Source organism: Cyprinodon variegatus, unplaced genomic scaffold (genome assembly GCF_000732505.1).
Source record: "Cyprinodon variegatus isolate N-32 unplaced genomic scaffold, C_variegatus-1.0 Scaffold2622, whole genome shotgun sequence".
NCBI lineage: Eukaryota > Metazoa > Chordata > Actinopteri > Cyprinodontiformes > Cyprinodontidae > Cyprinodon > Cyprinodon variegatus.
In genome coordinates, this window is record NW_015153075.1 from 4,514 (window position 1) to 14,305 (window position 9,792).

The 9,792-nt window shown below is 37.1% G+C and overlaps 1 protein-coding gene across 1 annotated transcript in view; it reads left to right on the forward strand.

Annotated features, from left to right (window-relative positions):
• Positions 1-9,792, forward strand: part of LOC107080990 — a 15,678-nt gene that overhangs the window by 4,295 nt on the left and 1,591 nt on the right. The window contains exons 2-3 of the mRNA XM_015369198.1: positions 2,509-2,808; positions 7,707-7,946. Coding sequence (XP_015224684.1) covers positions 2,509-2,808; positions 7,707-7,946 — 540 coding nt within the window. The remainder of the gene's footprint in view (positions 1-2,508; positions 2,809-7,706; positions 7,947-9,792) is intronic.

A 9,792-nucleotide genomic window follows, 5' to 3' on the forward strand; every position in this document is an offset into this window, starting at 1 on the left:
TTCAAGCTAAAATGTAAGAGGCTATACCTGATCTCTTTGTATCAGAGATTTTCTTAACCAGGGTTGCAGGGGGGGGTAAAACCCCCCCTGCAACCCTGGTTTGCATTTGTATAGCTCACAGCATGTTCATTTACATGTTAAAGCCTCCCCTAGAATTCCATGGGGGGGAGGCATGGGGGGAACACTGCCTAAGAAAGTCCACGTCAATTTCTGACAATTTACGGGAGTTTTCGGCGAAGCCTGCAAATTGCCGTAAACTGCCGCTAACCTAAAGTTCCACGACAATCTACAGTGCCGCATATTGAAGAAAATCCCACTTTTCATGCAGTGTGGCAGGGTAACAACCCACGGGCCAGCATGCCAAGGCTGGAGACTGAACAATACTGGAAAAAATCTGGGAGAAAAAAGCATCACACAGCAATGATGTGCTAACCATGCGAACAACCCTGAACAGGCTCAATCACAATGGCAGACCTCCAACAAAGAACTGTACAGCACTAAGCCAAGACATGATACACAGCTACCAGCTGCAGAAAACGACTTTTCTCTATAAATGCCTAGCGGAACAAATGACCTGGCTGTTGGAGAGTGGGACCCACCCTAAATGGAAGACCAATGGCAAAACAGTCCTCATAAAGAAAGACCCCCAGAAGGGCACAGTCCCAACTAACCATCAGTTAAGCATCAGAGCGGCAAAGACAAGCTGGCACATGGATCAACACGTTACAGAGGCATATATATGTAGCAGCTTCAGTAGGGAGGCCCAGACGTCCCTCTCCCCAGCCACTTGGGCCAATCCCAAGGTGCTCCCAGGCCAACCGAGAAACATAATCCCTCCAGCGTGTCCTGGGTCTCCCCCTGGGCCTCCTCCCGGTGGGACGTGCCTGGAATACCTCACCAGGGAGACGTCCAGGAGGCATCCTAATCAGATGCCCGAGCCACCACCTCTCGATGTGGAGGAGCAGCGGCTCTACTGTGAGTCCTCCCCGGATGGTTGAGCTCCTCACCCTATCTCTAAGGGAGAGCCCAGAGACACTACGGAGAACACTCATTTCAGCCGCTTGTATCCGGGATCTCATTCTTTCGGCCATGACCCAAAGCTCATGACCATAGATGAGGGTCGGAACATATATATATATATATATATATATATATATATATATATATATATATATATATATATATAAATATGCCTCTGTAACGTGTTGATCCATGTATATACATTAGTGGTGGCCACAGATTATTTTTTTCAATGTAGGTTAATCTCACTGTGATGTTGACATAATAAAATGGCTAATTTGAATTTATTTTTCAGGGAAACCATTTACAGAAGAGAGACAAAAAAGATTGCAAGTACAAATTAAATATAACAATAAGATAAGGATAAGAATAAAATAAGATAAGGGTAAAAATAAAACAAGATAAGGATGATATGTAAGAACTACCTCAATCATTTGTAAAAGTAGGTATCTGAACAGGTTTCTCTAGCCAGGTGGTGCATGAGCCAGGGACTTTTATCCTGTTTCCAAAATGCGTCACAAACTGATTGAGCAAGCTTTTATACTATGATAACTGGTGAGTAAAATAAAAAATATTCAATAAAATGTATTTGTGTTTAGTACGTATTTTTTCTGATAAACTTTAATTCTGAACTGTAGGCTGACATAATGGGTCTTGATGAACTGTTTAAAGTTAGTAGCTTTGTGTCAGTCAGCACAAGGTCAATTTCTCCTTTTTCCACCAGTCACTCAGGCAGTCATTTTAATGGCTTGTGAGGCTGTATTAGCCGCAAGGGCTGCTGGGTAATTTCAAGATGGGGAAAACATCACCATTTCATCCTAGTTTTGCGTTAAAATGGGGTTGTTTATATTGGTAGTCTGCTCATGCTAAGCTAAAATTATGTTTTGGGGGTTGCAGTTGTACATGTTAAAATTGGCTTCATTTGGGAGAATGTTTCACCAATTGCATGTAAGCCAACAACAATTTTCTGGATTTTCTGCAATGCATCAATAGTTAATTATATCTTTCAACATACAATTTGACTGTATGATCTGGTTGAACTGTTAAGTGCCTTGACATGACATGTGTTGTGAATTGGCACTAAATAAACAAACTGAATTGAATTGAATTCAACATACAAGGTATGTAAAAAGTAGTGCTTCAAGTCCCTCGGGTGTGTCTGCATTTTCAAATTGAACCTCAATTGTCATTGGCAACCTCCAATGGAGGTGCCTTGCCTTGCAAGTCAATGACTCAATATAATCACCTGTTTATCCTTGGTAGTAAGGATAAACATTTAACCAGTCTGATTTTACTGCCTTTGTAAAGTGCCTTGAGAGGACATGTGTTATGAACTGGCACTACACAGACAAACCAAACTGATTTAAAAATTGCATTTTATTTATTTTTTTACTTATCATCTTATCCCTTATTTGTCTCTGTGTTGAGCTCATAATCTGCCATTTGCCGTCTTGTTTTCCCCTTATATTTACTTTTGTGCTTTCCCAGAGAATCCCTCTTTGTCTCTGCTGCAGAAGACTTTTTTCAGTCCAGTGAGCTGCCACGCTACAGGCTTCTATCCTAAAAGAGCCCTGATGTTCTGGACGAAAGATGGGGAAGAGATTCATGAGGACGTGGAACATGGAGAGATCCTTCCAAACAATGATGAGACCTTTCAGATGAAAGTTAACCTGAATGTATCCTCAATCCCTCCTAAAGATTGGAGGAGATACAACTGTGTGTTTCAGCTCCTTGGCAAAGAGGAAGAAACCATCCAACTGGATAAAGCAAAGATAACAAGCAACCGAGGTAAGGATAAAATGTTTCTGTTACTTTTGTTATATTTTGTTGTGTATTTAATTCATTGTTGTCGGTTTGTTTCATCAACCAGAAATCTCTTCAAAAAGAGATCTTGGATCTCAATGAGACTCTCCATATAAATAAATGTTACATGAAAATAGAAAAAGAAAAACCAGTATATATACTATATGTCATCTCTATGTAGAGCCACAATTATTTATAGGTCTTTGCCATGAACGGCTGTAATGAACTTTTATTAACCATTTTCATTTTAATTTCCTGATGAGCTTTACATTTTTGACAGGCTCTGGCATAACCGCAAACAAGTTTATCTTTTAAGTTATTTACAGATCCTGAAAAATTGGAGTCTAAGCTTTCCTATGATGTCGAATTTGACCATTCCAATGTTAACTTTAAGGAGAAACCAGCCCTTGAACATTCTTTAAAATTATCTTGGAAGCTATCTGGGTGATAACAAAACATGTTAATTTGAATACCTTTGTATTCCACAGGAGCTTCATGTCAACAAACTACTCAATGGTTCCTTGAAACATAAATGTAATTTACTCAACAGCATTACAATATATGTTACATCTGTGCATTACACAAACATCTTTCAGATTTCCCCAAAAAATGACAACCCCAACTTTAACTGTAACACCAAGACACAAGAAAACTAAGTTTTAAAAAAAGAAACTTAAAAACTTTCCATTTACAAAACTGATAAATGTCAACAACTTGTGTTCTTTATCTTTGTTTTTTTATGTTTAAGTGGCATAAAGACATAGTCTGAAATGAACTTGTTGATGTAATTGATAAATGTTTTTCAGCAGTTCATAATTCAATTGGAGGACTAATATGCTAAAAGACCACAGTGTGAATAGTTGTAAATCTACAAGACTTGTGATGCTGTCACTGAGCTATACTTGTCAAACGTTAGGCATATTGTTCTTTAGTCTAACGGATTCCTTCTACCAGCACTTATAGGATGAGTCGTGATTCTGTATTACACTCCACAATATTGCATTTTAATCACTACACTTTATTTGTTTCCTACGGAGCCCATCTGGTGACATGGACAAAAAAATGCTTATAGGATGTAAAGTTGTGACCATGCGTTATTAATGCGTAGGTATGAGATAAATAAGTTGTGGCCACAGGTTATTTGTCAGGGAGCTCCGTTGTGTTGGTGTGGAATACATTCAAGAAAGATGGAGGACATAGAATTGATTTCATTTTATTTTGACCTTGGAATGTACTTAATGATGTCATGTGAGACACTTAATTCGGGTGCTGAAGTCATACGGATTGAGATACAAAGAGTATGCGGACATAGGCCATGTTATTGACCTCACCCAGAAGAAGCTGGAAGAACACAGGAGACTGCATGGTTATAGGTGAATGCACAACAAATGTTAGATGAATGCTATCAGGGCAAAAAAGGAAGATGTACTGTTAATCATTGAATGCTCTATCTCATACTCACAAGTTAGATGTATCAGAGGACTGTTCATTACCATGTGTTTACTGTACTGGTAAGCTGGCACTGAGCTTAACAGCTGAAAAATTATTTTAAAAGCCAAAAAATTCTGCTTATAAATTAGCTGCATGTTGGTCTCCTCCTGATATGGAGATACAGTTGTGTGAGATTTTACTCAAAAACAGGCTGAGTCTAAATACAAAGTTTAACATTCTAAATCCTCTAAAACTGTGACATAAAGCACTGAGTGGTTAGTGCCTTCAGTTTACGCATTTTGCAATTGAACGAAAATATATAAATTTCTTGTTTATCAAACATGGATGGGGTTTTTCACTTTTCCAAGTTTGTGCTATGCCAACTTGTTCATACTTTTCTCTATGGTGCATGACATTTAATACCTTATGATTAAATTAATGCAGTTTGGTCTGTTATGTTTTTTTCTGTTTTGATTTGTTCTTCTTTCTTAATTTACCAGAGAAGCCCAGTATCACAACCACCCCCATAACTGCTGCTGTGATTGGTTCTGTTCTTGTATCCATTGCTGCCGCTGCTGGATATGTGGTCTATAAAAAGAATAGAAGTAAGCAACTTGGATTGTATGTCTCGTATAATATGCTTTCATTGATTTTGTAAATTTATGAGGACATCTGGTACAAAGCACCACTGACTATTTGGTAGTGATTAGAGGACCAGAATGAAGAAGCAAGAATAAAAACTAAATGTTTTTGTTTGATTCGTTGATGTAGATAATATGTTTTAATAAATTAAAGATTAACATATTTTGGCATTAATAAAAGGTAATATAAATTCTTATATTTTGTTTTACAGACAAAAATCTGCTTGTGCCATCATCCTGTAAGAACACCCCCAACATATTTTTTCTCTCAGCTAATTGTGTTGCAGTAATTCAGCGAAATCACTTCCTTTGCATGTTGTGGAATAATTTAATATTGCTCAGAGAGGTGTAAGATGAAGTGATCATACAGTCGTCCTTTAGGTTATTTTAGCAATTCGTTCATTCATTTATTTTATTCATTCAATTTATTTGTATAGCTTCAAGTTAAAACACATGTCATCTCAGACCACTTCCCATAGACAATTTAATTAAGTCATTCTGACAGATTGGTTAAAAATCCTCTAAAGCCCCTGTCACACCTTAAGGAAAAACAGCTGATTGCATCAAGTCATTGACTCTAGAAGGCACACTCCTGCTGGATGAGCCTGTGGCAACAGTGCATAGTCTCCTGCATTTTGTCATTGACTCTTAAGCAATCCGTCACTCCGAGCGTGCACACATCAACAGCGGAGAAGGAGAAACTCCCTTTTAACAAGAAGAAGCCTCCATTAAAAACAGGCTAAAAAAAACTGATATACAAGAGAAACAACGGTGGCCGGCCCAGCTGCTATTTCTTTCCAGAATAGTGTCATAGCTTAACAGGAACATACAAGATGTAACTACTATGATTAGAACAAGCAGAAACCAGATAAAATAGGGGTTGAAATAGGAAATTCTGCAGAATGGGACTATAGAAATAGAGTAAAGATAAATGATGAAAAGTGGTCCCTATATCCTCCAGCAGTCTAAGCCTATACCAGCATAACTATAGCAATAGCTATAGTTATACCCTGGACCACTAACTATAGGACTGATCAAAAACGAAAGATTTAAGCCTAGTCCTAAAAGTATACAGGGTGTCTGCCTCACAAACTAAAACTTATAAACTGAACTGCTGGTTCCATAGGAGAGATACCTGATAACTTAAGGATCTGCCTCAAGTCAATATAACTGAGTAAATAAACCTAGTTACTACCCATGTCTTCCAGTTGGTGACAAAGACTGCAATTTCTTGTATTATCAAAATTGTGTAGAAAAATAAATGTTCTTGTTTTAAAAATTCAATATGACCACATATTTTGGAAATGTAAATATCATTTTATCTTAGGAGTAGAAGAAATCTTTATTTTTGTAGATGGCCCCAAACTCTGTCTTCAATAAAACGTCTCTAGCCTTGTTTTAGTTTACCTCAGCTTCATGAATGTTTGCATCCATACTGTAATTTCCACCACTTGATCTAGGTTTTCCATAATTTGTAAACCTATTTATATGTTTAAAGGCTCATATGCAGTGTAATGCAAATAAAATCTATTCTTACACCTCTAATGGAATTTCCAGTGATAGCTTTGATGTGGGCATGTTGGTGTAGTATGTTATTTTAAATACCATCTTCAGGTTATCCCCTTGGGTCTTAATAGGTTAAAACAAGTGAAACTGTGTATGTTCATAATAATAAGATGCAGCAATATGTTAAAAATATATTTACCATCTACATCTCTTGCGAAGTTCATCTGCTAACACCTTCTCTTAATGCCAATACTGTTGTCGTATATCTCAGGGTTGTTCTGCTCTCTATTTACTGTGACTCTTTCTGACCTTTCAGACCCTTGGAGAGACTTTGTCCTCAGCGACCAGCTGAATGAGACCTGATGAATCAACGGATAGCTCATTAAATTTACAAAAAATATATTTTCATGTCAAAATACAAATTATTATTGTTCTACTTTTTTTTTAGAAGTAAATCAAATATGAAGAGGTTAACACAACTAATGATAATGAATTGAAACCAGATTTATATCTCTGCTAACACCTGTTGATTCTTGTTGAACACCTGTTGACTGTTTATTATTAGATCAGCTGAAACTATTCATTTGACATCATTGTTAAAGGTTTAATTAAGGTTAAAATAAGTTTAAGACTTTTGTTATGGTATTACTTCTATTTTAAAGTAAGTTGCTACATTCCCGGTGAAGTTGGATCTGTGATTGAATGTACTCTGAGCCAGATGCTATATAGCAGATAAGCTTCTTTAGCCGTTGTTGACTTTGTGGAAGAGGTTTTGCTGGATACATGTATATTTTGGGTCTTCAAGCACAAGAAAACAGAGAAACCAAAGATCTATGTTTAGCTCATCAGTTCTTGTTATGATCATGAAAAAATGGAGCGTCAAAAAAATTATTTTGTCATCGGTGACAAAAACAACACTGCTTGGAAAAGAGAGAACATCAAACAAAACAGCAAACATAGACAACACAGAAGATAAGCTGTATGAGAATAGAGGAACAGACAACAGAGAGCATAACAGCAAAAAGAAGACAACTGACTACCAAATTAAACATCAAAAAGAGTTCAAGAGCACCAGGTATCCCCTAGATGTCCATGTATGTGGAAGGCAAAACCTATGGTGATTAAACAATATTATTCAGATTGGCATATATCTGTAGTGTAGCTTCGTATCTATTATTAGGGTGTATCCGTAAGCATTTGAAACCAAACTCCTGTGGTATGTATGCATGGGCATTGTCGTGCATAAAAGATTTACAAGGCTTCTTTGGAAGGAAAATATGCTGAAAAGCATATTGGCGGCCCCAGGCTCGCCCTACAGGTCCCAGGACCAACTAAGAGTAGAACCCCACCCCATATATCCAAAGGAGCCAAGGGCAGACATAGAGATGGCCGCACCCACCAGAGAAGGGCAGACCGGAGCATCTGGAGCCCGACCACCAATGGGCCCAAACCCAAAGGGTCAAAACCCAGAGGCCACAGTGCCGAGGTACCGTGGGGCCATGGCAGCAAGCCCCTGGACTCTGCCAGTGGCCGGTCATGCCCAAGGTGGACCCGGAAAAGATCCCTGTGTTCCGAGGTCCGGAATTAAATTATTAGTAGTATTAGTGCCTAGAGGCACTTCTTTCTTGCTTTCAGGCAGTCATTTATGAGACATAATTTAATGTTTCCCTGAGGTAATATCAGTAGTCATTCAACACAGTCCAAACTACAGTTAACAGAGAAGCTCCAGCAGTTCATTTAAGGTCAGTGTTTGTCTCTGCCTTCTCAATCCAAAAAAGTTAAAAAAAACAATCCACTGGATTTTGTTTCCTGGTTTGAACACATGGATTGTTTTTTAACTTTATTGGAATGACGATGACGTGGATGACTAGGAATTTTCACCAGCTCTCTTCCTTCTCGAGCCTCAAATATCAACTGGTTTAGGTATGTCAACAAGATGACTTTTAAAATCGAAAGAAAGAAAACCAATAAGAAAGCTGCGTCTTATGGTCATGTATTTACCTATCCCCTTAAGTCCAGAATTACATTTATATTTGTGTTTGTGGTGGATGTAAAGTAGTTTGGATTAGCTATTCCGTTAAAGGTGGAGGTAAATTATTGTTGGTCCTTTCTCATTGTATCAATGTTCGTTTCAGTTCCATTTGTATCTTTGTATTAAAAATCACAGAATATATAAAATATCACCTAAAATACCTGGTTCTCTTTTCTTTCCTGATTTGTGCCTCATTATCCCTCCAGGGATAATGGGATTGCAAGACTGGAGATATTAAAGGTTTTAAACTTCATGGCATAATGGGGAAGACTTCCTAACATTTGAGACACAGACAGAACATGTTGAAAAAGCAGGAGAAAAATGCAATGGAGATAAAATCAAGGCTGGTTATTTGAAGAACCTGTTAACAAAAGATTGCATTGCATGGTTAAAAAATGTATCTGGAGTATGAGATGGCTTTTCTGTACAATGGTAAGACTGATTTTTAAAAATAACAAAAATCAGATTTTATGCATTATCTTTTGGTTGTGCCATGCTGTATATTTAGGTGGTAATTCCCCTTTATTCTTAGAAGGACAATAAATAAAAAGATTTCTGAAAAGTAATTTTTGGGGTGTCAGGAAAGTGGTGTCAGGACAGTAAAATGCAAAGTTGTAAAAATGCCCAAAATGCTGACATAATAATAAATAGTTTTTATCTGGTAAAAAGGTACAGAAAAAAATATTCAATAGTTATTCTAATATTAATATTAATCGGTATTTTGATAAGACATAAATATTAACATATTATTAATATTAAAATTTATTTTTAAAAAAACTTGCATATACCTGATCAAGCATAACAAATTGCAACATTTCTGTGATGTTTTTCACTTTCTATCCCCCGTTTCTCTCCTTTGCTCTCAGTCTTTGGTCTGTTTTCTCAGATTACCCCCTTCTGCATTTTAGACAGAAGCTCAAATTTACTCAAGGTAGTAATGTGAAGAACAATCAGTCCAATAGTCCAAATATAAATGTCAGCATTCACCTCTGAAAATTATATTTCATATGCAGGTAAATTCTGACGCCCTCTGGTGGAGGAATTATTCAATGGAATGGAACAGTGGGGTAAAAAACTTTTGACAAAAAAACTGCAGACTAGATAATATAAAACAAAAAACAAAAGAGTAATAAATAACTGTCAGAAAGGAAAATAATTCTGTACCGTTATTAAAAAAAAAAAGAATAATAAGCCGAAAATGTTCATGCTAAAAGACAGAAATTATTTTGTTCTTGTTATACTCTTAATCATGTATTTAAATCCAAACCTCACAAGAACATTGACATTTTTTTTGCTACGGCCCTCCTTCAGTGTCTCTCCTCCAGAGGTCTATGCTGCTGCAGGTTTGCACCCTAACAG